Genomic DNA, 27,104 nt, shown 5'->3' with positions numbered 1-27,104 from the left:
TGAGCCACCATGCCCAGCCTAGACTATCTTTTATTTAAGTTCTCAGAGTCTTTGATATGCAATTTAGCATTGGATCGACACATGCACTGACTTTATGGGGTACCTTTTCCCTTTACAGTCTCCTCAATACCTTCTACTATCGTGGGCCTCCCCCTTTCTTCCTCCAGCCAGAGCATTGGATCTTTAGTTACACTGTTCTACCCTGCACTTTTTGCAACTGTGCCCTCATTCAGAGCCATGCTGGGGTAGAAAATAAAGGGGAAAAAGCAGCAGAATTTTATCCCATTCTCTTGGGGCCACAGCTTCTCACAGTTGTTTATCAATACTACCATTTTTCCAAACCCCTTTGGAGATTCTCACACATGCACTGTTCTGCTTTTCCTCTTGTAAGATTTCTGCATAACTAGTGAGTTGTCTCAAACTGGCTTATGCCAAATTGTTTCATGTAGTAGGCTATCTCATTTCTTTCAGGTTCTAACTGTTAAGATCCTTTTTTAAAAAACAAAAATTTAGATGGTACTGAATAATTCTCATCATGAATGATTTTTTTTCTTTAAAAAAAAAGATTTCTTAATAGTTGGCAATGAATTGCTATTAGAGAGAATAATGTATATCTTGGGGAAAGTACGGTGCCTTGATATGGTTCACCAGAGAGAAGCTGAAGAACAGTACCTTAGGAGCATCCTCAAATCACAAAAGGTGATCACCAAACTGCTATCTTGAGATAAGAAGAAAGGGAGGGATTGGTGTTGAGAGGTGCAGTGGTTGACATGACCTATCTCCAGGATGTCTTAACACCCTTCAGTAAAGTTGTGCTCTTGTGGGTGGTGTTTGGTTAGAGACTCAGGATGCCAGAGATTCAAATTATTTTTGCATGGTGTAGGCCAGAGGAAACTAGAGCACAAGAGGCAGAGGAGGCCTGATGATCATGAAACATGCTGACAATTAGCAGAAATTCTTTGGAGAGATTTAGCTTTCTATGGGCTGTGGAGGGGTACAAAGATCCCCAGCTGACAGATGGTGCATAATAGGATAGTACCTGATGCTTAAATCAAGTTAATAAAAGGTATTTGGCTCAGTTAATCTGAGGAAAAAAAAAAAAAAAAGCCATACTGGTAGTTCATGGAGTCAAAAGGAGAGTGTATTTTACTATAAAAGCTTGTTGCTAAATAATCTCTAAGGAAGTCGATCTGTTTTCTATTCACTAGTTATAAAGTACTCCCTCTTGTTCTTCTTGCCAAGAATTTCAACTGAATGATCAACTGCAAGACAAATATTCATTTATCAACTTTTGGAGAGTTATATTTTCACTGGTTACTGTAATTATGCTTTATGTAGCCTTTATCAGAGCTCTAGAGTTTTTATTTGTTTAGATGCCATCCTTAATTCAGAAACTTTTCTCTAATTTCCAGCCTATAGGTAAATTGTATTATCTGTTTTCTTATAGTCCAGATACTGAGCCTCTTGTACTCATTAAACTACTGTCATACCCTTACCCTACTTTATCAATTAATAACTCTAAACAACATGCTTCTTTTTCCTTAAGATGTCATTTAAAACATGTAGAGCCTATGGCAAGTAATTATTAATCCTTAAGCTTTCTGTGAATACTTATCTAGTGATACTAAAGTCTTTCAATGGCATTAATGCTGTAGCACAGTATTTATGGGCTAAGTTTGTTCATATAGGTCAGATTAACTCAGTTTGCATATTTTGAAAACTATTCCTTATTTATTTAATAAATATTTTTAATGGAAATAATGTGTGAGGTGTGGGATGTGGAGTAAAGTTAGACATGACACTCATTCCCATTGATTTATTATAGTATAATATCCCAAGTGAGATAAGATATCATTGTAAGGAAGAACGTTTCTGCTTAGAAACAGATATTGGGCGTAAATTATGAACTGCTTTCACAGTCATTGGCAAGAAACCTTGCATTCACTTAGGATTCTCAACTCTGCTGATGTGATTTAATCCTTCCTATGTAACTTGGGACTGCTATCCTTCTGTTACCTAAGAGGAAACTTCAGCTTCAAATATCGTAGGAGGTAGTGGGTAGTAATCTGCCAAAGGTAGGAATGCAGGGGTTTTGGAGATAGTACTCTACAATGTCCCTTCAATATATGTTAGATATTTACCTGACCAAAAAGAGATTTCTGAATTCTACTATTGTTTGTTTAACTCAGGTTTGAGTCTTTAGGTCAATTCACTACATTAAAACAAATGGAGGCTGGGAGCTGTGGCTCACGTCTGTAATCCCAGCACTTTGAGAGGCTGAGATCGGAAGACCATTTGAGCCCAGGAGTTTGAGACCAGCCGGGGCAACATAGCAAGACACCATCTCTACAAAACAATTTTAAAATTAGCTAGGTGTGGTGGTGTGCATCTATAATCCTAGCTACTAAGGAAGCTGAGGTCGTAGGATCAGTTGAGCCCAGGAGTTTGAGATTACAGTGAGCTATGATCATGCCACTGCACTCTAGGCTGGGCAACAGAGACCCTGTCTCTAACAAACAATAAATAATACTTAAAATGAAATAAAAACAAATGGAAACCAATTAAAGGTTTTAAATGAACAAATTTGCTCTGCCCCAAATTGTATGTATATTTCATAAGCTTTTTTATTTTGACATTTCTGAAGAATTACTTTAATGTGAGGTCCCTTCATTTATTTTAAAACCACTTGTTAAGGGTATTGTGGCCAATTATCAGTCAGATTAGTTAATAAGATTATACAGAATAACTGACAGAATAGGAAACACTTATACTTGACTAAAGTAAGTATATATCCTTTTCGTGCTTTTTTACTCTAACTCTTCTACGGGTAGTAGGAGATGAAGGTGACTCTAGATCCCACCAATTCATTTTTTAAGCAAATATTTGTATGTGCTATATTTCAGACATTGCTAGGACCTTTATCCTATCTCATCTCATTTTACCTTCACAAGAGCCTCATAGGACTCATGGCTTAGGGACTAGCTGTCGCAGATTTGTTTCTCACAGATCCTTCAGATAATTAGCACTACTTCCATGTGATAAATGAGGAACTCTGTAGTTCAAAAAAATTAGGTTATCTGCCCAAGATCCTATGGCAATAAATGGTGGGACTGTTTGTCACACCGGTGAGTCCATGCTGTTTCCAGAATACCAGCTTCTACCAGCAGTGATTCTAACCTGAATACTAATCACTGGGACAAGGAAGAAAAAATTTAACTTGACTTTCAGAGGCCTTTGATTCTAAATAACAATATTCATCTTCTGGAGCTAGTTACAGCATGTATCACTCATTCTCATCTTTGGAATACTTTCTACACTTTTTTAAAGAAATGTACCATCATGGAGGTACATTCCGTGGAGGTGCAATTACTCGAAAACAATCATTATTTTGTTCCACTGAGAGTTCTGAAACCAAAACCTACTCTGTAATTCCACACATTGAATTATGACCTAATTATACAGTGGGCTGTCTAATCAGAATACCTGGGTTCAAATCCCTGCTCAGTGACCTAAGCAAGCAGCCTAACTTCTAAGCCTCAATTTCTTCACCAGTAAAGTAGAAATAACAATACCTACCTCAGAGTTATTATTATAATTAAATGAGATAATTCATGGAAAGCACTCAGTATAGTGCCTGACCCTTAGAGAGTGCTCAGGAAATAGTAGATGTGAGAGAGGGAAGTGGGGGTGCATGGTACTAGGGTAGTATTGGTAAGGCTTGACATATTACTCAAGCAGCACAAACTAAACATTCTAAATTAAATTGTCAAAACGTTATACAGGCCTCTTGATCTAATAACCTCAAAGTAATATTTGAAAAGAAGGCAAATGTTAATTTACTTCAGTTATATTATCTATGACCTAGAGGGAATGTAGGCATATTCAATAAATTTGCTAGTAGTGCTAGATGGTTCTATTTTATAAGCTGTTAAGAAAAGGAGAAAAGTGTAGCCTTGTTTTAAAAAAAAAAAAAAAAAAAAAAGTTCTTTAGCTGAATCCAGATTACAAAATGCTGAAGCTGGCAGACTTTAGCTAATATAAATTTAGCATTCATACAGAAAGAGGAGGAGAGTGGACAAGATTACCTTTTCTATGTTGGGAGTATATAGTCATGGATTCTGGACTTTCTCCAGAATCTTTTTATAGCTGACAAGAGCATCTTGGAACAGAGAAAAACTATGCATGCATAAGTTATTTATTTCTATTGGAAAGAAAGTTTAAGGAGCAAAGGTCCTTGGGATTAGCATAATGTAGTAAAGAAGTCATTTTACCATAGTTGTTACGTATGGCAACAAAGCCAGTGCAAAGAAAGTTGCCATTATACACTGGCAACCAAGAAATTATAAATAAGCATTCTGATACCATAACCATAATTATCATAGTGATTTTTTCAAATACCTAATTTGTGTTTATATGTATTATTCAATATGTAAAACATTTTCAAAGAAAGAAAAAATCACTGGTAGATTCATATCCCACAGGTAATCATCATTGTTTTTGTCTACCCTCTCATACATTAATATATAGATGCTTTTCCCAAGAATAGAATCATGCCATACCTCCTTTTTCTTCCTTTCTGTCTTTTCAGTATACTATCAACATTTTTCACATTATTAAATATTCTTTTGCAACATCTCTTTTGATGGTTATATAATATTTTATCATGAGGATGTCACATAATTTAACATGGATCTTTGTGAAGAAATTCATCCCATTTTTAATTATAAGTCTTTCATCAGTGAATACATTTTTAGTTAATATTTTGTAAATTCATTGTTATTTCCTGTGTCAGGTAGGCTTTTAAAAAAAACTTTTTTAAAATTGAGACATAATTTACATATAAGAGAGCACACAGTTGTTATCTGTTCACTTTGATGAATTTTTGACAATTTTATACACCAATATAAACACCATCAAAACAAGGTGTAAAACATTTACATCACCCCAGGATATTCCCGCCTTCCCCTTCCTAGCTAGTCCCCTCCTCATAACACTTTCTGATTTCTATCAGCTCAGGAATGACTTTGATAAAATTTTTACTAAATTGCACTGTATAAAGTTGAATCATTTATACCTGTACCAGCAATGTATGAAATTGCTAGTTTCTTCTTAACCTAGAATTATGTGTGTATGTACTATAATATGTCATAAATAACAGATATATAGTAATCGTTGCCAATTTCTACCTTGTATTAATTTCTATTTCTTTGTTTGCTGGTAGCTGAATTTTTTCAATGTGCCAACTGGCCATTTATATTTCATGGTTATGGTGGTGGTTGTTAGTTGTCTACCCTTATGTGTATATCTTTTTTATTTACAAAAGCTCTTAATTTTTTTTTTTTTTTTTTTTTTTTTTTGAGACAGAGTCTCACTCTGTCACCCAGAGTGGACTGCCAGGTTCAAGCAATTCTCCTGCCTCAGCCTTCCAAGTAGTTGGGACTACAGGCGAGCACCACCACACCCAGCTAATTTTTGTATTTTTAGTAGAGACAGGGTTTTACCATGTTGGCCAGGCTGGCCTCAAACTCCTGGCCTCAAGCGATCCGCCCACCTCAGCCTCCCAAAGTGCTGGGATTGCAGGTATGCGCCACAGCGCCTGGCCTATGAAGAATATTATTTTTCATTTAAAATATTTTTACCAGTTTGTCATTGCCTTACAGTTTGTTTATGGGGACTTTGTTTTGTTAACATGGAATTTTAAATATTTGCATTGCTAAATTTGCTGATCTCTTCCTTTATGATTTCTACCTGGTGTCATTCTTAAGATCTTCATAATCCCAAGATTATATAAATACCTAGTTAGATCTTTTAGTAGTATTTTTATGCTTTTTATTTTTAATTTACATCAAAAATCCACCTGGAATTGATTTGGTTTATTTTATTAGGTCATTGTTATCATGTTATTTTTTTTTTCTAAATTGTTAGCCACCACAACTGAATAATACGGTGTTTCCCCATGGATATTAAATGTGTTCTTTATCAGAGTAAGCACTTATGTATATTTTGAGTGAGTTTTCTTATTTTACATTGATTTCTTTGTCTATTCTTGTGCCAGTACCTCACTGCTTAACTGTTTAGCAATATACTTAAAAGATACTGTTTAGTATCTTTTAAGGCAGGTTGAACCTTTATTGTTCTACACTTATATTTTTACTTTGAAAGTTTAGGTGGTGGATAACATGCTACATTCTTATTCTCTTTTAGTTACCACACCTGGAAAAAGCTTAGACTATAGGCTATGGAGTCAATAAAAAGGCCTAATTATTTAACAGGTGGCCGCTACCTGAATTGCAGCCCCAGTGCCAAGAAGGAAATAATTAGTTTTTAGACAAACCCTTCAAAGTAATGGAAAAGATCACATGTGGAAAATAAATAGCATGAGGAATAAAAAAGAGTGAAGTCTAGCATGCTTGATTGCCATTTTCTGGTATGGGCATATAAATGTTTTTATGAGACATTTAATTATAATTTTTTCCTTCTCCCTGGTACACTGAGCAAAAACACAAAGAATTGACAAGGTTACAGAATATATGCCATCTTACTTTCTTCTCTTTTACCTGGTGTGAATCCCCAGGACATCTAGAATAGCCACATATAAATGCAACTCACAAAATCCCCCTCCAAAAACGTTTGTTAATAATCTTCCAGCTACCTGCCATTTTGATTTATTAATATCCCTTCTACTCTCTGGTATTAATTCAGGTAATCAAGTTAAATGTAATAGTAATGTTCTATTCTTTGTGTACAGATAATTCAGTTGATCACAATAAGTAAAACGTTGAACTGAGGTTTTTTTAGTAGAAATAAAAGTTAAAGCAAGAAAGTCTTACTGAGCATTTACATAACACCAATCTCCTTTAAACCTATAAGCTAGAAAGTGTTGTTGTGCCCAAATTATACTGGGGAAAAGTCTAAGGCACAGAAAGTTTAAGTAATTTGGTCAAGATGTCATAACTAGAAGTGATAGTGTTCAGACATAGCCAATCGTGCTTGGCTCAATAGTTTGATTCCATTTGTTTTTGAAGACATTCTCTCTTGTTTGTGATTTTTGTATTGCTTATATGTAATATTACATTTTCTGCTAGAAAAAAAAAAATCATTCCTAGTTTATATGGGGAAACATAGTGCATCAGTATTTTTATGGCATTCTACATAAAAAATTGTCACTTTCAGAGGTTCTCCCACCTAAGTAACAGTTTCTCTAAGTTAGCTAGGCTACATATTTTTCCTATTTTCCGATAAGGCAATGTGATTATTGATGTTGTTGTTGTTTTAAACTGTAGTAATAAGGCCAGACAAATGACTTCAGGACTTAATTCACACTTAGTCACAAATTGTCTAGGTCCCCTTAAAGTGTGGAAAATGTCAAATTTATATCCTTAATATTATATCCTCTGTATTATTTGAAGAATTAAAATTCAGAAAGTTATTTAAAAGTTTGTTTAACTTGAACAAGAAGTTCCTGCCACATTTACCCCTAATTTTTCATAGGAATATAAATAGTAGAGTGGTTATGAATATGGGATTTGGAGTCAGACCTGAATTTGAATCCCAACTTGGAAACTTACTAGCTGTGGGATCTTGGGTAAATTACATAACCTTTCTAACTCTGTGCCCTAAAGTGTAAACTGGGGATAATAATAGTACCTTTTTGGCTAGTCAGTTTGTGGATTAAATGAAATACTATTTTTAAAGGGTTTAGTATAGTGTGTGGAACAATCAGTGCTCAATAAATGTGTTCTTGTTTTCATCTTCAGTGTTGTCATTATTATTTTTAAGAATTAATTTATCTATATTTGACCACTGTCAGTAGATCTATCAAGATCAGATGATTAGAATATATACCATTTCTATAATATTTGACTGTTTTATGACCTTTCCTTAGTTTAACTCATTATAACTCTCAGTGATTAACTTAAGGTTGGTTTGTATCATAATTCTTACCATTCTGAAATTTAAAAAAACCTTTGATATTTTTTCAGTGGACAATAATGCCTCATTAATGAACTATCAGCTTTTTCCTTGAGGCTAGTACTAAGATAAGTGGGGGAGGAGATGCAGATAAAGGAACATTCATTGTAAATAGGATTTAAATATAAAGCAAAAGGATATCATCACTTTGGAGAACATAGAATTATAAGCTCAGTGTAATGTAAATATTTTTATTCCACCTCTCTGTCAGCCAAGTTCTAAGGTTGTGATAAAATGAAGCAAGAAGGAATATGATTATAGACCAGGTTCTCTGGTTAGTGTTCATTTTATACAGACCTATAAATAATGCTACAAAAGACCAACGTGGTTCTTTATAAATAGGTCGTTGTCAGAGTTGCTGACCCTGGAATGGTGATTATTTTAATTCTAAACTCCCTGTCCAGTCCCTGAAGTCACCTCTTTTTCTTCTTTTTCTTCAGGATGAAGACAGCTCTTCTGTCTTAACCCTGTGCTTTCATATGGTTTGCCCTGAAATAAGTTTCTGTCATATTAGGGAAGTTTGCTTTGTTTGTGGATCTGTTTTGAGAGAGATGGGGAGACAGCCATGTACCCCAGCTGCTTACCAGGCCTTTTTGATAGGAAATACCATCTTCCCTATGGAAGACAATTGTTCTATTAGTCTACTGGCTGTAGATTACATGTTATTGGCTGAGCAGTTGCTGAAACCCCAGGGCAGGTGTAAGATGCATATTACAGATTAATTCTGGAAAACCTCTTAGATCTTTCCACCTGTGTCGTGCTGAGTGTTAAGCATGTTAGATAGGCAAGAAAGCTGAGAAACTCTGCATTCCCCTGTTGCTAAAGATATTTTGAAAACTATGTCTTTCGTATTTACTCCAACAATACTAAATATTTACAGAAGACACTATAATATGAGGATTTCTTTTTTAACTAAGGAATACAAAAGACATGTTTTAGAGTTAGCCTTTCAAAACTCCAAACTGAGGGGGCAATATAACTTTCTTTTAAAGTTCGGAAACAGGAGATTTTTCCATGTTAGTGGTGAACAGTGAAAGAAAAGCCACTGGTTTTCATCTTCATTTTCTTTTTTCAAAAATCAGTTTCCATTTTCCTCTTTGCTTGATTTTCCTAACACTCTATTTTTCTATTCTTATTTTTTTGTTCAAGTATTTTAAAATTTTTTGTTCTTATTTTTCTCTTACTGTTAATTTTTAAATTTCTCTTTTGAGTTTTTTGGGTTTTTTTGGGTTTTTTTTTTGTTTTTTTTTTTACCATTTGTATCTGCATTTTTCTCTGTTTCCTTTAACTATTTCTGTTTCCTGTTCTGAATCTTCTTTCATCTTTTGCTTTTCTCCATTAATCTCTTTCTCTCCTTTGGCCTTTTCTGTTACTCAGAGTCATCCCTGCTCTGCTAAACATGAAGAGTTCCAGTGGCCTTATTTTCCAGGACTTTTTTTTACATAGTTTGATCTCTGAGCTCATTCATATTTTGTCTGTGTCTCTTCATATGAGTTACTGTGATCTCCACTATCTACTTCATGTTGAAAAAAGATTCAGACTTCTTTTTTCAGATGCGCTGGTGCATAAACACTTTTTCTTTCTCCCCCTCCCTTTTTTTGTTGATAAATAATAATTGTACATATTTGTGGGGTACAGGTGATATTTTGATATGTGGATACAATGTGTGATGATCACCTCAAACATTCCTTTGTGTTGGGAACTTTTGAACTCTTCTAACTATTTTGAAATATACAATAAATTGTTAACCATAGTCACCCTACTGTGCTATCAAACACTAGAACTTATTCCTTCTAACTGTATGTTCGTATCCATTAACCAGCCTCTCTTTATCCTCCCCACCCCACCCTTCCCAGCCTCTGGTAACAATCATTCTACTGTATACTTCCATGAGATCAACATTTCTAGCTCCCACATGTGAGTAAGAATATGCACTATTTCGTCTTTCTCTGCCAGGCTTATTTCACTTAACATCATGGCCTTAGATCTATCTGTGTTGCCACAAATGGCAGGATTTCATTCTTTTTTATGGCCAAATGGTATTCCATTGTGTATATATACCACATTTTCTTTATCCATTTATCCATTGATGGACACTGAGGTTGATTTTGTTTCTTAGCTATTGTAAATAGTGCTGCAGTGAACATGTGGGTGCAGAATTCCTTTCAATATAATGATTTCTTTCTTTTGGATAAATATTCATTAGTGGAATTGCTGGGTCATATGGTAGCTCTATTTTTACCTTTCTGAGAAACCTCCATACTGTTTTCCATGGTGGCTATACTAATTTATATTCACACCAACAGTGTATAAGAGTTACCTTTTCTCTGCATCCTCACCAGCATTTGTTATTTGCTGTTGCTTTCATAATGACCGTTCTAATTGGGGTGAGATGAGATCTCACTGTGGCTTTAATTTGCAGGTCCCTAATGATTAGTGATGGTGAACATTTTTCTATATACCTGTTGGCCATTTGTAAATCTTCTTTTCAGAGATATCTATTCAGATCCTTTGCCTACTTTTTAACGGGATTTTGGTTTTTTGCTTTTAAGTTATGTGAGTTCCTTGTATATTCTGGATATCAGTACCTTGCTGGGTGAATAGTTCATAAATATTTTCTACATTCAACAGGTTCTCTCTTTACTCTGTTGGTCATTTCATTTGCTAGGCAGAAGCTTTTTAATGTAATTAAGTCTCATTTGTCTGTTTTTGTTTCATTGCCTGAGGTGTTAACCATAAAATTTTTGCCTGGACCAATGCCCTGAAATGTTTCCCGTGTGTTGTCTTTTTATAGTTTTATAGTTTCAGGTCTTGTATTTGAGTCTTTATTTTATTTTGAGTTGATTTTTGTATATGGTTAGAGATGGGGGTCTAGTTTTATTCTTCTGTATATGGATATCCAGTTTTTTCAGCATAATTTATTGAAGAGGGTGTCTTTTTCCCAAAGTATGTTCTTGGCACCTTTGTTGAAAGTCAGTTGGCTATACATATGTGCATTTATTTCTGGGTTCTCTATTCTGTTCCATTGGTCTGTGTGTCTGTTTTTATAACAACACCATGCTCTTTTGGTCACTGTAACTTTGTAGTATATTTGGAAGTCAGAGAGTGTGATACCTCCAGGTTTGTTCTTTGTGCTCAGTATTGCTATGGCTATTTGGGTTTTTTTGTAATTCCATACAAATTGTAGGATTTTTTCTTCTATTTGTATGAAGAATATCATTGGTATTTTGATAGGGATTGCATTGACTCTGTAGATTGTTTTGAATAGTATGATCATGTTAACAACATTAATTCTTTTGATCCATAAGCATACGACGTCTTTTCATTTGTTTGTGTTCTCTTCCGTTTCTTTCATCAGTGTTTTGTAGTTTTCTTTGTAGAGGTCCACCTTGGTTAAATTTATTCCTAGTTTGGTGTGTGTGGGTGTGTGTGTGTGTGTGTGTGTGTGTGTGTGGCTACTATGAATGAGATTGCTTTCTTAATTTATTTTTCAGATAGTTTGTCATTGCTCTACAGAAACACTACTGATTTTTGTATGTTGGGCTTTTGTCCTGCAATTTTACTCAATTTGCTTACCAGCTCTCAAAGTGTTTTGTGGAGTCTTCAGGTTTTTCTACATATAAGTTCATGTCATCTGCAAAGAGAGACAATTTGATTTCTCTTCTGATTTGGATGCGTTGTATTTCTTTATCTTGCCTGACTGCTCTGACTCGGATTTCCAGTACCTTGTTGGATAAGAGTGGTAAAAGTGGGCATCCTTGTCTTGTTCCAGCTCTTAGAGGAAAGGCTTTCACCTTTTCCCCATTCAGTATGATGTTAGCTGTGAGCTTGTCACAAATGGCCTTTATTATATTGAGGTTTGCACCTTCCATGCCTAATTTTTTGAGTTTTTAATCATAAAAATGTGTTTAATTTTAGCAGAGCTTTTCTTGTATCAATCAAGACGATCGTATAATTTTGGTCCTTCATTCTGTTAATGTGATGTATTACATTTATTGATTTGTGTATGTTGAACCATACCTGCATCCCTGGGATGAATCCCACCTGATCATGGTGTGTATTATCTTTTTGATGCGTTGTTGTCATGCTTTGCTAGTATTTTGTTGTGAACTTTTGTATCTGTGTTCATCACTGATAGTGGCCTGTAGTTTTCTTTTTCTTGTTATGTCCTTGTCTTGTTTTGGTTACCGGGTAGTGCTGGTCTTATAGAATGAATTAGGAAGAATGCTTTTATCTTCAATTTTTTGGAATAACTTGACAAAAAATATAGTGTATGTTCTTTATAATTTTGGTAGAATTCAGCAGTAAAACATGAGCTTTTCTTTGTTGGGAAATTTCTTATTACTGATTCAATTCCATTGCTTTTACTGGTCTGCTCAGGTTTTCTATTTATTCCTGGTTCAATCTTGGGAGGTCGTATGTGTCTTAAGAATTTATCCGTATTTCTCTAGGTTTCTAATTTGCTAGCATACAGTTCACAGTAGCCTTTAAAGATCCTTTCTATTTCTGTTGCATTAATTATAATGTCTCCTTCTTTCTCATTTTATTTATTTTGGGCATTTTTCTGTTTTTCTTTGTTAATCTTGCTAACAGTTTATCTATTTTGTTTATCTTTTCAAAAAACCAACTTTTCATTTTGCAGATTACTTGTATTGTTTGTAGTCTCTGTTGTGTTTAATTCTGTCTGATCTTTATTAATTCCTTGTTTCTACTAATTTAGGGTTTGGTTTGTTTTTGCTTTTTAATTCCTTGAGGTGCATAAATCCTTCTACTTTCTGATGTTGGTGATTGTTGCTATAAGCTTCCTTCCTAGCACTGCTTTTCCTGTATTCCATAAGTTTGGGTTTCTTGTATTTCCATTTTCATTTGTTTAAACAAGTTTATTTTCTCCTTAATTTCTTCATTGATTCAGTGGTCATTTGGGAGCATGTTGTTTAATTTTCATGCATTTGTACAGTTTCCAATGTTTCTTTTGTTACACATTTCTTTTATAGCATTTTTTGATCAGAAACTACTGGTTATCATATTAGACTGAAATAAATACCTCAGTCTACCCTTAAAAGCCCTCCAACAACTGGTGCTTCCTATCTCACCAACCTTATTTCATTTCTTTCATTAATTCTTCCCATTTAGTAATTGCCTGTTCACTTGATTGTGAACAGACTCAGTTGTTTGAGACGGTTTGAGTCTTGTTTACTGTTGCATTCCCGGAGCCAAACATGGTGATTTGTGTTGGGAATAAGGCCTTCAGACCCTTTGTACTGGTCAGGCCTGTTGGCTGGTACTAGACGGCTTGCTAAGCTAAGAGTCAGCTTCCTTTTGTGGGTAGAGACTATCTTATATTTTGATGACAGACTCCCTAAAACATCTACCAGCCTCTGCAGAAAGTCTCAGGCTCAGCATAAGTCTGTTTTCATCATCTCTCATAGCTCAGCAAATACTGATAGTTGCTTTTCCACTCACTTATATTAGTGATTGCAAGTTTCTATTCCCTCAATAGACTGCAGTGGAAACATGCCTTATGTTCTTTTCCATCTCCTATAGCACTTGATGTAGAAGTAGACAGAAGGGCCCCCCTTTTTTTAAATTTTTTATTTGTATAAAGCAATGTTTCTCAAAGCATATTTCTAGAGCGCCTGCATCAGATGCAGGTTGCATGTTAAAAATCACCAAGTAGCTTTAAAAACTATCAGTGCCAGGCTTCCAACTCCAGAGGTATTGATTTAATTGTCCTGGGATGGGGTCCCAGTATCAGTAATTTTAAAAAATGTTCCTAGTTATTTTTAAATGCAGTCAAAGTAAAGGGCACAGAAATAAAGCTTAAGAGCCTTTATGCTTTCAGACTGACTGATTTCATTAGCCCTTTGTCCTTGCCCCTTTGGAGATGGAGATCAGCTGGTTCCTAATGACAAACTACTCAAAGAAACTCAGGTAGCTCTGAGTCTATTATTTGAACTCAATAATCTCAAGCGCATTATTTATTTCTGATATATGTGATTTGAGGAAAAGGCAATGAGCTAGACTCAATTATTCATTCAAAAAACATCTGGGGGCTTTTAACGCATGATGCCAATGCCGGACACTGGTGAAACAAAACCAAATATGACCCAGGCCCTACTCTCACGAAGTAAACAATCTGTAAGAACATACAGACAGACACCACGATGTGGTAAATGCACAGTTTGGAATTGCCTACAAACTGTGAGACAACAAAAATAGCACTCACTGATGCAGCACTCTACAAGCTTTCTCATGTTGTCTGGTAGCATCTTTACAATAACTGAATATGTGGGGGCGGGGCAGGAAAAAGATTATTATCACCGCTGTTTCACAGGCAGTCTCTCAGACTGAGGGTCAAGAAACTTGTAGCTGATAACTTCTTGACCAGATACTTTCTTCAATGTCTTCAGAGGTAACAAACTTTCATCCTGTAAAGATGAATTTAACTTTGGGAATACATCAAAAGTCAATTCAGTGATAGGTCTAGTAAGGAAGATAAGAAATCAGATAAGAGTAGTGCTTATTTTGGAGTATACAATTTAAAAAATGCAACCATAAAAAGACATGAATCCAGGTTGGACATTAAAGAAATTCCAAAAGAGAAACTCCAGAAATGTCTTGAGCAATGTGGGAGCATCTTTGGGAAAAGGCACCACTCTTTTAGGTGAATGCTTGCTTACACACACACACAAAAAGCATTAATTTCTTCTATAAATTTTGATCTCCTTATTGCCTTTAATCAGTGCTATCTGAAATCTCAGTTCCAGTTTCTTCTAGTTCTTCCTAAAATAGGGATGCTAAGCAGGGACACCTCATTCTGCTGGAAGTTCAAAAGGAGCAGAGCCAAGGGCCCGTAGGCTGCCTCTGCAAGGGTGGGTATCTGGCAATCTCCTCTCAGCCATCGAATTACTAAGGACTACCTTGTGGTCAATAATATTCAGGTCCTTTATATTTTTCAGAGATGCAAATGTAGCCACAAAAACTCTTCTGTTTTAAATCCTTTGGTGGCTCTCCATTGTCTACACAAGAAAATCCAAATTCCTAATGTGGCTTCTATAATCTGGCTTTTGCTTCCCTCTCCGACCTGTTACATCTCCTTCCCCCATCACATCTATGCTCCAGACATCCCAATTCTTTCAAGTTTCCTGAACAAACGCCTGCACTCCCCTTCTTCCTTGCTGCCTCTATATACACTATACACTTCTCTGTCTCAGTTAACTGAAGTGTTATCTCCACCTTAGAAATGGTTCCTGATTCCTTTCCTGGTCTGACCCGTTCTTTCTCCCCCAGGGTTAAGACCCTCTTCTGGTCTTGCAGAGAATCTTGAATATCTCTCTGGTTTAGTCTTCCTCATACTACAGTGTAACTGCTGTCTCCCTTACTAGGCTGCAGGTGCTCTTGAGGGTGGCAGCTCTGCTTTTTTGTTGAGATGGGGTCTTGCTATGTTGCCCAGGCTGGAGTGCAGTGGCTATTCAAGTAATCATAGCGCATTATAGCTCTGAACTGCTGGGCTCAAGTGATCCTCTTGCCTCTGCCACCCAAGCAGTTGGAACTACAGACATGTGCCACCATACTCGGCTCTATGGTGGCTCTGTTATTGGCCTTTGTACCAGCACTAGCCAGCAATGCTTGCCAAAAAGAATGCCCTCAATAAATGTATGCTGAATAAATAAATGTTTCTGAGTAGCCAGCCACCTCCAAAACCTTTGACTAGAATTCTGGTTTTGTTCGCCTTGCTCCTTGATAGTATTAATACATAATTCCAAATCACTGAGCAATTATGTTTATAAACTCTTACATGATAATGCCAGAGAAAAGGCTAATAAGTTACTCAAAAAGCTGAAACAAGGTATTTCTACTACTACTAACTTTATGGTATGAAAATTCAACGCTTATCTTTCTCAAATGGACCAGTTAAACTGCTTGAAGACTGACATCTATCTAGTGTATGATTAGCCTTTGAGGTGGGAGAAAGTACATATATTGTCCTCATACAGCCTTCCCCATGTGGGTTGAAAGACCTTACCATTCTTTACGAAACTTTGCCATACACAAAATTTATCTCTGTACTGTGTTAGTGTACTGTGTTGACAGCTTCTCATTTCTCTGTTAAGTTAGAATTCCAAGAAACCTAACAAAATAGCTCCTATATTACTTAAGATTGTCATTCTATGGGACTATGGATTACAAACTTTAATGAATTGGATTTAAATTTTTAGGGGTAGGGTTGAAAGGAGACTTGTATTTAAAAAGCAAAACCAGCCTTTTTATTTTAAGAAAAAGAATCTCAGCAAGACCAATTTTCAAGTTTTACCCACGTTTGATCCTTTGAAAGGACCATACCCTGCTCTGTGTCATAGATGAGCTGCAGCATACTTCTGTCCACGTCACTTCTCTGGGACGCCTTTCCACCTCCTTCCCACTGGTGTATGTCCCTGGTCTTTTCAAAGCCCAGTTTAATTCCCATTTCCTCCTAGAATTCTTTTCTGACTGCCCTGGGCCTCAGGATCTGTTCCTGCCTTTGAATTTCTTTAACACCTTCTATGAAACCTCTGTGGTGTGCACTCAGAAGCCCTGAGTTTGATTTGAGTTACATTCAGTCACTGTGGCTGGCGAAAGTCACATTGCTTCTCAGGCCTCAGTTTCCTCACCTGTGAAGAGGGGTGGTAATGTGCACCCTATTTACCTCACGTGGCCTGAGGATCAAACATCATGGATTCGAAAGGGCTTAGCAAATGGCAAAGTGCAGTCCAAACATTTATTATCATTTTAACTTATTTTGTACTTTGTGTCTTAGTTAGCTTGGGCTGCCATAACAAAATAGTGCCTTAAACAACAGCAATTTATTTTCTCGCAGACAGAAGTCCCAGATCAAGGTGCCATCAGTCAGTGTCTGGTGAGGGCTCTCTCCTTGGATTGCAAATGGCTGCCTTCTCACGGTGTCCTTACATGAGCTTTCCTCAGTATGTGCCAGAGAGAGTTTTAGTTTCTTCCTTCCTTATGAGGACACTAATCATAACACGGGGAAGAGGGGAAAGCGGGGGCACCCTCATGACCTCATTTAAACCTAAGCATTTCCTTCCTAAGACCCCACCTCCAAATACCATCATATTGGCAGTTAGAGCTTCAACATATGAATTTTAGGGAGACAAAATTCAGTCTTATCTATGTGTTGCATATAAACTGTGCTTACATGAATATTTACATTTTTATAATACTCTATTATACTGCTACTGTGGTTTGAATATGGTTTCCTTGGCTCTGCCAAGTCTCATGTTGAAGTTTGATACCCAGTGTTGGAAGTAGGGCCTGGTGGGAAGTGTTTGGGTCATGCGGGTGGATCCCTCATTAATGGTTTGGTGCTGATCTTGTGGTAATCAGTGAGCTCTCACTCTAGTAGTTGCTATGAGAGTCTCCTTGAGTGCTGGTTGTTAAAAAGAACCTGGCACCTTCCCTTTCACTCTCACTCTCCTCTCATGATGTGTTCTGCACATGCCACCTCCCCTTTGCCTTCTACCATGAGTAGAAGCAGCCTGAGGCCCTCACCAGAAGCAGATCCTGGTGCCATCCTTTTTGTATAGCCTGAAGAGCTGTAAGCCAAATAAGCCTCTCTCTCTTTTTTTTTTTTTTTAAATACATTACCCAGCATCAGGCATTCCTTTATGGAAATATAAATGGGCAAAGACAACTACATAACCCTTTCAAAGTGTTTTGTGTACATCATCATACACATATAACTTATTTGATCCCAACTCACTTTGGGTTTATATGTATATTTCTAAATATGTCCTATCTACACTAGACTTAAGCCATTCAGAGAGCAGACACTATTTATAGAATCAAAGAATTATAGAAATGTTATTTTATTTTTATAACTTTCATAGCTTAAGCAATATACATTCACTGTTTTTGTTTTTCTTTTTGCAAAGTAGGACAATGCTGAGAGGCAAGAAAAAAAAGTAAATAAAAATTACCATAACTCATTAAGAACTACTGCAATACATAGGCACATCATTTCCTACATCAAGACCATGTAAATATCCACCTATATTTTCTTCTAGCACTTCCTTCTTTTTTCGTTTGTTAATCTTTCATCAATTCAGAAGTTTGTTTTAGTATATTGGGTCGGATAAAGTTCTAATTTAATTATTTGCCCCAAATGGCTAACTCACTGTCCCAACTTCATTTCTTAAATAATCCACCCTGTACAGTACACTGCTGCTTTAATTATTGTAACTCTGTAGTATACTTAGGCATCTGAGTGGGAAAGATCATGACCCTGTTACTCATTTTTAAACCTATGTCTCAAAATTTGTATATTTTTTAATAGACTATTTTTAGAACAGTTCAGATTTACACAAAATTGAGCAAATAGTACAGAGAGTTCTTGTACCCTCAGACTACTTTAATGTATTACTAACATCTTACATTAGTATGGTATTCTTGTTATACTCAATGAAGCAATACTGATAGGTTGTTATTAAGTAAAGTCCGAAGTTTATTTAGATTTCTTTAGTGTTATGGATCAAATTGTGCTCCTGCAAAATTCATACATTGAATACATTCATACATATACATACAAATATACTATGTGACCATATTTGAAGACAGAGCCTTTAAGCAGATAATTAAGATTAAATAAGGTCATAAGGGTGGGACAGCAATCCAATAGGACTTGTATCTTTATAAGAAAATGATGAGACATGATGAGCACATGTGCACAGAAGAAAGACCATGTGAGGATACAGCAAGAAGATGGCTGTCTGCAAGCCTGGAAAAGAGACCTCACCAGAAACCAACCCTACTAGCATCTTGATCTTGGACTTCCAATATACAGTACTGTGAGAAAATAAATGTTGTTTAAGCTACCCAGTCTGTGATATCTTGTTTATGGCAACCCAAGTAGACCAATACCCTTAGCTTTTAGTTGATATCCTTTTTCTGTTCCTGAATCCCATTCAGGATACCATATTACATTTAGTTGTCATGTCTCCTTAGCCTACTCTTGGCTGTGGCAAGCTTTCAGAATTTCATTGTTTTTGATCACCTTGACAGTTTTGAGGAGTACTGGTCAGATGTCATATGGCTGCAATTCGACATTTTTCTCATGATAAGACTGGGCTTATGGGTTACTGGGAGAAAGGCCTTAGATGTAAAATGGCATTAGCATCACATCATTTGAAGGGTACATACTAGCAACACGATTTATGACTGTTAATGTTGACCTTGATCACTTCACTGAGGTAGTGCTTGATAGGTTTCTACACGGCAAAATTACCCTTCCTTTTCTTTTCTTTATTTCTTTTTTAATAAATGTATATTTTAGGTTTAGGGGTATATGTGAAGGTTTATTACATACATAAACTTGTGTCATGGGAGTTTATTGTACATGTTATTTCATCGTCCAAGTATTAAGCCCAATACCTAACAGTTATCTTTTCTGCTTGAAGTTACTCTTTATTTCTTGCTTTCCATGATGTATACTTTGAAAGGATGTCACCATGCCTAACCCGTACCTAAGGAGTGAGAAATTATGTTTCCCTACTCTTTATTAGAACATTTTATGGCTATATTTGTTTGCATGTTTCTCTCCCTCCTTTTACTGGTATTTTTATTTGAATTATATTAGGTTTATAAAATAATTTTTAGGTAATTTGGTTTTTGTCAAAAATTAAGTATCCTAGAAACATAGTATATCAATGTACTCCTTTAATAGGTTACAGTTTTCTTAATTTTACATAAAGATTTTAATAAATCTTTATAAAGGTTATTGCCAGATAATTTATATTTGGTGAGTTAGAGTCTTAAAAATTATGTTTTCTAAGTGGTTATTTCAGAGCAACGATGACTTTTTGTGTACTTATTTTGTATCTAGCCACAATACTGACCTCTCAGAACTTTTGGTAGATAGCCTTGAATTCTTTAAATATGCAAATAACTTAGCTTCCTCTATTCCATTTTACAAATGAGCAACTAAAGAGAAGCTACTGAAGGTCTCAGAATTAGTTGCCAAGCTGAAGCCAGATTTCTAGTTCACTGGAAAATTTGGAAGCCTAAATATGACTAATACCTTTAAAGGTACTTTTGCAGCTATTGTAAAACAAAGAACAAAATAGTGTCTGGATAATTGTTGACTATGCTAAAAACATTTGGCACTTATTATGATGTTAAGAAATCACAAGTAACACAAAAATCACAAAGTTTTAGATTCATTTCAAATGAGTTAATTAAAACAAGCTATATACAGAATGATGACATTATTAACCCAAAATATCAAAATCAGTTTTTCTCCTATGATTCTCAGTTTGCTTTGGCTACTGCTTAAAATATAAATGGCTGTTTTGTTTTAAATTTTTGATATTTTCATAGGATTTCTAGAGTATATATTAAAATATTACTTGGATGCTTTTATTTCTGTATTTTATAACTATCAAATGTAATCTTTAGGAAAAGCCTTATGAATATTTAATTTTAGGGCTTTTCTCTATTACTGATTGCAAGTAACTTAAAGTTCTCTTTTCATAATTGTTCAAAGATTCTTTAGGAATTAAGAAACTACAGGGTTTAGAGAGGTTTACTCCACCCACTGTTAGTGCCATGTGTGTTGTCCAGGGAAGAGGGGATCAGACTGCCTCATCTACTACTGTTGGTACCTATACATGTTGTCTGGGCGCCTGAGGACAGGCCTGCCCCTTGTCACCACCACTGGTATCTGCACACATTATCTGGGGTCTGGGGACTGACCTGCCCTGTCCATTGCTATGGGTACTCATATGTACCATCCAGGGGCCTGAGGTTAGGCATGCTCTGTCTGCCATTGCCATTGCCAATGCCCACAGGTGTCATGTGGGGCCTGAGAACAAGTCTGCCCTGCTACTGCCACATGTGCATGTGCATGAGCATGCCATCCTGGGGCCCGGGGATCAACCTTCCCCACTGCCACCGTCAGTGCCTGCAAGTACCATCTGGGGGTGTGGGGATTAATCTGCCCCACCCATAGCCACTGCCATGGGTGCCCAAATGTGCCATCTGGGAGCCTGGGTACCATTTTGCCACCTGCTGCTGCTGGTGCAGGGCATGCCAGCTAGGAACTTGAGGATACTGCCAGTACTGGTACCCATGGATCAGCCCACCTGGTGTCCCTATACCCAAAGAAGCCTCACCACAGCCTACACTAACAAGTACAGCCTAATCACCGAGGAACTCACAGACAACACTGAAACTGATTACAGGCTAAGAAGTCTACACTACTGCACTCACCCAGAACCAAAGCTGAAGCACCCTACCCAGTTGTTGGGGTATTTATTTCAGTCTAATATGATAACCAGTAGTTTCTGATCAAAAAAATGCTGTAAAAGAAATGTGTAAGAAAGATTATTTTTTAAGCTTTGGATCTGGGAAGGAAATAGTACAGATGTAGAACAATTAGGACACCTGCAACAATCAAGTGATAAGTTCCTAAGTTAGTGTAGCTTGGATGTGGGAAGAAGAGGTTTGTAGACTTCCCAATGAAAAAGATAGCTATTTACATTATATAAGTGTAAATAATTTAAACTCATTTAAATCAGAAATGAATTGCTAATATTGGAATTCTATATTGGGCTACTTATTAAGTGTCTGAGAATCAGTTCCTCTCTTGATATTTCCCATTGATACAAATAGCTATTGTATCTTAGTCTATTTCACAATTGTGGGAGAACTTTAAAAACTGGATAAGAAGTTAGTGAGGCCAGTCAAGGTCTAGGTCCTTTTTGAAAAATCCGTTGTTTACTTCTGTTTATAATTTTACATAGCTCCATACCAAAAACCACCAAAAACAATAACAAAAAAACCACTTTGTCAGACATAACCTCTGTGAAAATAGTAAACCTCCATATTTTAACACACTATATATATAATATATACTATATACTATAATATATAATAGATTATATATTATATATGTGGTATATACTATATACTATATGTAATATATAGCTATATATTATATATAACTATATTTTATATATATGCTATATATTATATATAACTATATATTTTATATATACACTATATATAATATATAAGATTGTAACACACTGTAAAGTCAATGTTATTTGAGAATCTGAACCTATGTGAAATTTTTTATTAATCAAATCTAAATTGTTGTCTTTGCCTTCAAGTGAACAAGCTCTACAATTTTCATATGTAAATGATCAGTGTGTAATTAATTCCAAAAAAATTCACTACTCTTTTTGGGCCAATTCCATAACCAGCCACAGAGTGGATAGTATTGAGTTATTGGGACATACGTGATTGTAAACTATCAGACCCCCTTTACTCAAATTGAGTCTGTATTCTAAGTCTTATTGTGTATCCTCATAGGAGACTGTAAAGTGCAGGCATGCTTTCAGTTCGTACAGTCTGTGATTTATAGAGGCACGTAGGTCAGGAATTTATTATGCTGAAAATCATAATAACTGTTTTGTTTTGCTTTTCACAATGAAGTGACCAAAGCATGTTGAAAGATAAATGGATGAAGTATTTTGATTATGCTTTTATTTCTATTAAAGATTAAATATTATTGCCAAGTAACCAGCCATGCTAAGTATTATGATATTAAAGCTGAAGTAGTTTGTAAGCTGATAGCCCTTTCTTTCCTCTGGGTTTAGGTTTGTTATTAATCAAAATGTTGGACTTGCTTAGTGCAGTGGTGTATGAAACAAACAGTTGAAAAAGACAGCTCCTTTAACTTACAGCTCTCTGTTTTTTTTCAAATTTGTAAGGAAATCTGTTTCTTCTTGTGGACTTTGTGCTGTTATTCATGTGTCTAGAGTTCATTTTTTATAGCAGAGCCGACTAAATCCAATAGTTGCAAAATTCTCTCATGGCATAGAAAGGAAAAAGGTGCCGTTTTATATTCTTAATTGACAAATTCTGATCAAGTCATATTTGAAACACGGAGAATCCCTACTAGAAATGGATATTACAAAAACCATCTGTATTTCTGGGCAGAGAACAGGATAATTTTTTAAATAGAAGAATATGTATATGAAGAGGTATTAATAAGACAGTAAGTTTGTTTTCTCATATCAATCCAGGAGTATTGATGAAATTGTTTTAAAGGGCATATGATTCCAGCTACACTGGTGTTGGCTTAGACATCAGCACAGCCAGCCTGTAAGCACTTGGAAAGCTGCTGCTAAGCATGTACTGAAGTGCAGCAGAGGGGTCTAGACGCCCCCTGATGTGTGGTAAAGGACCTTTAACAGGAGTCCCACCATTCTTCTGCACTTACTTCTCATCAGTGGTACTATTACAATTTTAAATGGTGCATATTGTGGGGGGTGCAGCAAAGATTGTAAGAAGTGTTGAAGAAAAAGGCTACCTCTCAATAACTGGACGAAAAAAGGCTTAATTTATTACTTAAGTAAAGAGGCGCTGTGCTTTTTAGGCACAGTGTCTCCAAGCAAAGCAGGCTGCAAATCTTACATAGTGTTTTGGGGTCAGGAATTGTTTAGGGGCAGCTGTCAGCCTCAAAAGCCCCATTATTCGAAAGAGACTCTTGTTGACTGGCTGGCTTTCAGAAGCACAATCACTGGAGCGAGTCTGCAACTGATGGGCCAAATTTCAAAAGCATGTAGCTATCACTGGTTAATTGGCTTTCAGAGGTGTATTTACTGAAGTGAGTTGTCACTGATTATTTAGACCTTGGCAAGATAGCATTAATTGCATAAATCTGGTTTAATTATTTTTCCAACTGGTTCTAGTGGTTTACTTAATACCATGGCTGTCGAACAGTCAGCGTTTTTCTGGGAGTTAGAGATTGTCTTACTTTCAGAAGCTAATACCTAAAAGCTGTAGGAAATTGAACACACTAGAAAATTAGATTTTGCAACAACTGTACAATACATTTTCTAAATAAGGGTGTCTACTAAAGGAATGGAAGTATAAAAAGTCAGCAACTCCATATGTTCAGGTATTGAGATCAGTTATGAAATTTGATACAAATAATGTATCATTAATAGTATAGTTCCAAGCATGGTGGCACACGCTTGTAATCCCAGCTCCTTGGGAGGCTGAGGCAAGGTGTTCACTTGAGCCCAGGAGTTCGAGACCATCGAACGTAGCAAGATCTCATCTCAAAAATAATAATAATAATAATAATGAAGTATAAAAATGTGAATGTGACTTATTCAGTAAATTAAAGTGGATTCTAGATCATCCATATATATCATTTCTACTTATTGCGTTCCAGTAAGTTTTCTCAGGTGAGACAAAAGAAGGTAGAAATGGTACATAAGCCTCAACTTGCCAGCCCTGGTGAGCAGCAGCTACTAAACCCTTAGTAATGATGGTATCACTAAAATTGTGACATTTTGTTTCCCTCCAAAAATCTTTTTAGGATTCTTCAAAATCTGGGTATACCCATGGGAATTTGCCACACAAGTAAATTTCACTCATCATTTGTGCTGCTGTAGAGAGAAAAGAGTGAGGGATCTTCACTACTGCCTACCTACTACCCAGATCTCTGCTTATATGGGGGAAAAGATATTAGGGTTTCATCTGAAAGTTACAACAGGCATATAAGAAGTATTAATCCTACAGTTTAACCGTTTCTGCTGTGATGAAAAAAAGTGTATATAGGGTATAACGGTAGGAAAAGACTTAAGAGTTTTGTTTTATTTTTATAAAAATTGAACTTTTCGCCAGGCGCAGTGGTTCACACCTGTAATCCCAGCACTTTGGGAGGCCGAGGCAGGCAGATCACAAGGTCAGAAGTTTGAGACCAGCCTGGTCAGCATGGTGAAACCCTGTCTCTACTAAAAATACAAAAAATGAGCCAGGCATGGTGGCACATCTCTGTAGTCCCAGCTACTTGGGAGGCTGAGGCAGGAGAATCACTTGAACCCAGGAGGTGGAGGTTGCAGTGAGCCGAGATCATGCCACTGCACTCCAGCCTGGGCAACAAAGTGAGACTCCATCTCCAAAAAAAAAAAAATTGAACTTTTCTCTTTCCAAATTCATTCAACTGTTCTGAAGTCTGCTCTTTTGACTTCTCTGTTTATTCCTGGCACCTCATATGGGGCACAGCTAATTACTAACATATTTAACTGATCCTAAAGATAGCTAGCTTATGACCTCTCAGGATTCCAGCATATGCTGATACCTTAAGACCAGTAAGCTTTTCATGAAGAGAGCAGGATTGGTTAGATTTGTTGTAATCAACAATAGAAGAAATTAGTCCATAGAGTTATGTCAAAAGTTTAGTTTCCTTTTGTATAAAGAAAATATTTTTTAAACCAGCAATTCCCCAGGAAAGAGAGTCATAACACCATTTGAACATCATTTTTAAATTATCTTAAGGTATTCCCTACTCTTGACCCATGTAACTGTTGAAATTTTTAAAAATCAGATAGGGCTGGCTTATTGTGTTGAGTTTTGCTCCGCAACCTGACTCACTCTGGCTAAAGGAATGTGTTCTTTAAAGGAAGCAGACAGTGTCCTCTGAGTTTACTTTGAGGAACACTTCTGTATAGAACTCTTTTAACCTCCCATCAGGAAAGAAACCTCAAGTAAAGACTGAGGCAAAGAGATTCTCTACTAGAAATATAAACCAGCAGAACAAACTCCAGACATGTTTTTCAAATTTAAGAGTTTTCTGAGAAGTTGGTTTCCATGTGGTGTAAGCACCAGTAAACAACAAACCCATCTTGGTGTTCCGTACGCTTATGGTTCATTATGTCAATGATAGTAGAGTAAAGAATTTCTACTTTAAGTTCCCATGCAAGAATCACTGAACTATCTCTCTCCCTCTTTAGGATGTCACATGTACTTCAGTTTGAGGATAAAAGCAGAAAAGTGAAAGATGCAAGCATGCAAGACTCAGATACATTTGAAATCTATGATCCTCGGAATCCAGTGAATAAAAGAAGGAGGGAAGAAAGCAAAAAGCTGATGAGAGAGAAAAAAGAAAGAAGATAAAATGAGAATAATGATAACCAGAACTTGCTGGAAATGTGCCTGCAATGGCCTTGTAACAGCCATTGTTCCCAACAGCATCACTTAGGGGTGTGAAAAGAAGTATTTTTGAACCTGTTGTCTGGTTTTGAAAAACAATTATCTTGTTTTGCAAATTGTGGAATGATGTAAGCAAATGCTTTTGGTTACTGGTACATGCGTTTTTTCCTAGCTGACCTTTTATATTGCTAAATCTGAAATAAAATAACTTTCCTTCCACATTACATGTTAACCATTGCAGACTGTGCAAGCCTGTTTGTGTCCTTTTACCCTAAAATATATGAAGGCTTCCTTTTCAAGATTTTTTAATAAGAAGTTCTTACAGAAAGAGTATTTGTGGGAAACCTCCCTTTCACTAACTCCGGAATATAATAAAAGATTATAAATAAAATATAGAATATAAATATGGATGGGGTTTTTTGTATATAAATATTCAAAATATCCAAGCCAGCACAACTCAATAGCCTCATGCCTTCAGTCTTGAGGAACCCCCAAGTGAACATTCACACCTCCATTCAGGCCAGTGCCTGCGTTTTATGGACACAGTCAAGATATGTTAACACTCTAAGTAACATCAGCCAGGCTCACTGCATGCCCAGCCTGACACCTGGCCCCCTGCCCACTCCTCTGCCCTTCTCAGCACAGTGATACCAAGAGCACATGCAGAGGTCCCATTCTGACAATAAAAACTCATTAAGAATTTAGCTTTTGATGACAATCATTCATACTCGTTTTTTGTTTTTTGTTTTTTTTGAGACGGAGTTTCGCTCTTGTTGCCCAGGCTGGAGTGCAATGGCGCGATCTCAGCTCACCACAACCTCCGCCTCCTGGGTTCAAGCAATTCTTCTGCCTCAGCCTCCCAAGTAGCAGGGATTACAGGCATGCGCCACCATGGCTGGCTAATTTTGTATTTTTAGTAAAGACGGGGTTTCTCCATGTTGGCCAGGCTGATCTCAAATTCCCAACCTCAGGTGATCCACCTGCCTATGCCTCCCAAAGTGCTAGGATTACAGGCATGAGCCACTGCAACCGGCCCATACTGGTTATTTACTGTATATTATCTATATTATATACTACAGTCTGAATGCTAAAATTATATCACAGGCTAATTTCACTAGCCTGATAAAACGTCA

General features: G+C 36.3%; 1 protein-coding gene across 2 annotated transcripts in view; it reads left to right on the top strand.

Moving 5' to 3' along the window:
• CWC27 (CWC27 spliceosome-associated protein homolog (S. cerevisiae)) overlaps nt 1–26,379 on the top strand; it is a 280,660-nt gene extending 254,281 nt beyond the window's left edge. The window contains exon 13 of one of the 2 annotated variants that reach the window (XM_011966763.1): nt 25,773–26,379. In XM_011966763.1, coding sequence (XP_011822153.1) covers nt 25,773–25,796 — 24 coding nt within the window. In that variant the 3' untranslated portion in view covers nt 25,797–26,379. The remainder of the gene's footprint in view (nt 1–25,772) is intronic. The other variant, XM_011966762.1, reaches the window with a different exon arrangement.
• The last annotated feature ends 725 nt before the right edge of the window (nt 26,380–27,104 follow it).

Source organism: Mandrillus leucophaeus, unplaced genomic scaffold, assembly GCF_000951045.1.
Source record: "Mandrillus leucophaeus isolate KB7577 unplaced genomic scaffold, Mleu.le_1.0 Scaffold771, whole genome shotgun sequence".
NCBI lineage: Eukaryota > Metazoa > Chordata > Mammalia > Primates > Cercopithecidae > Mandrillus > Mandrillus leucophaeus.
This window is presented reverse-complemented; position numbering and strand designations above follow the sequence as displayed.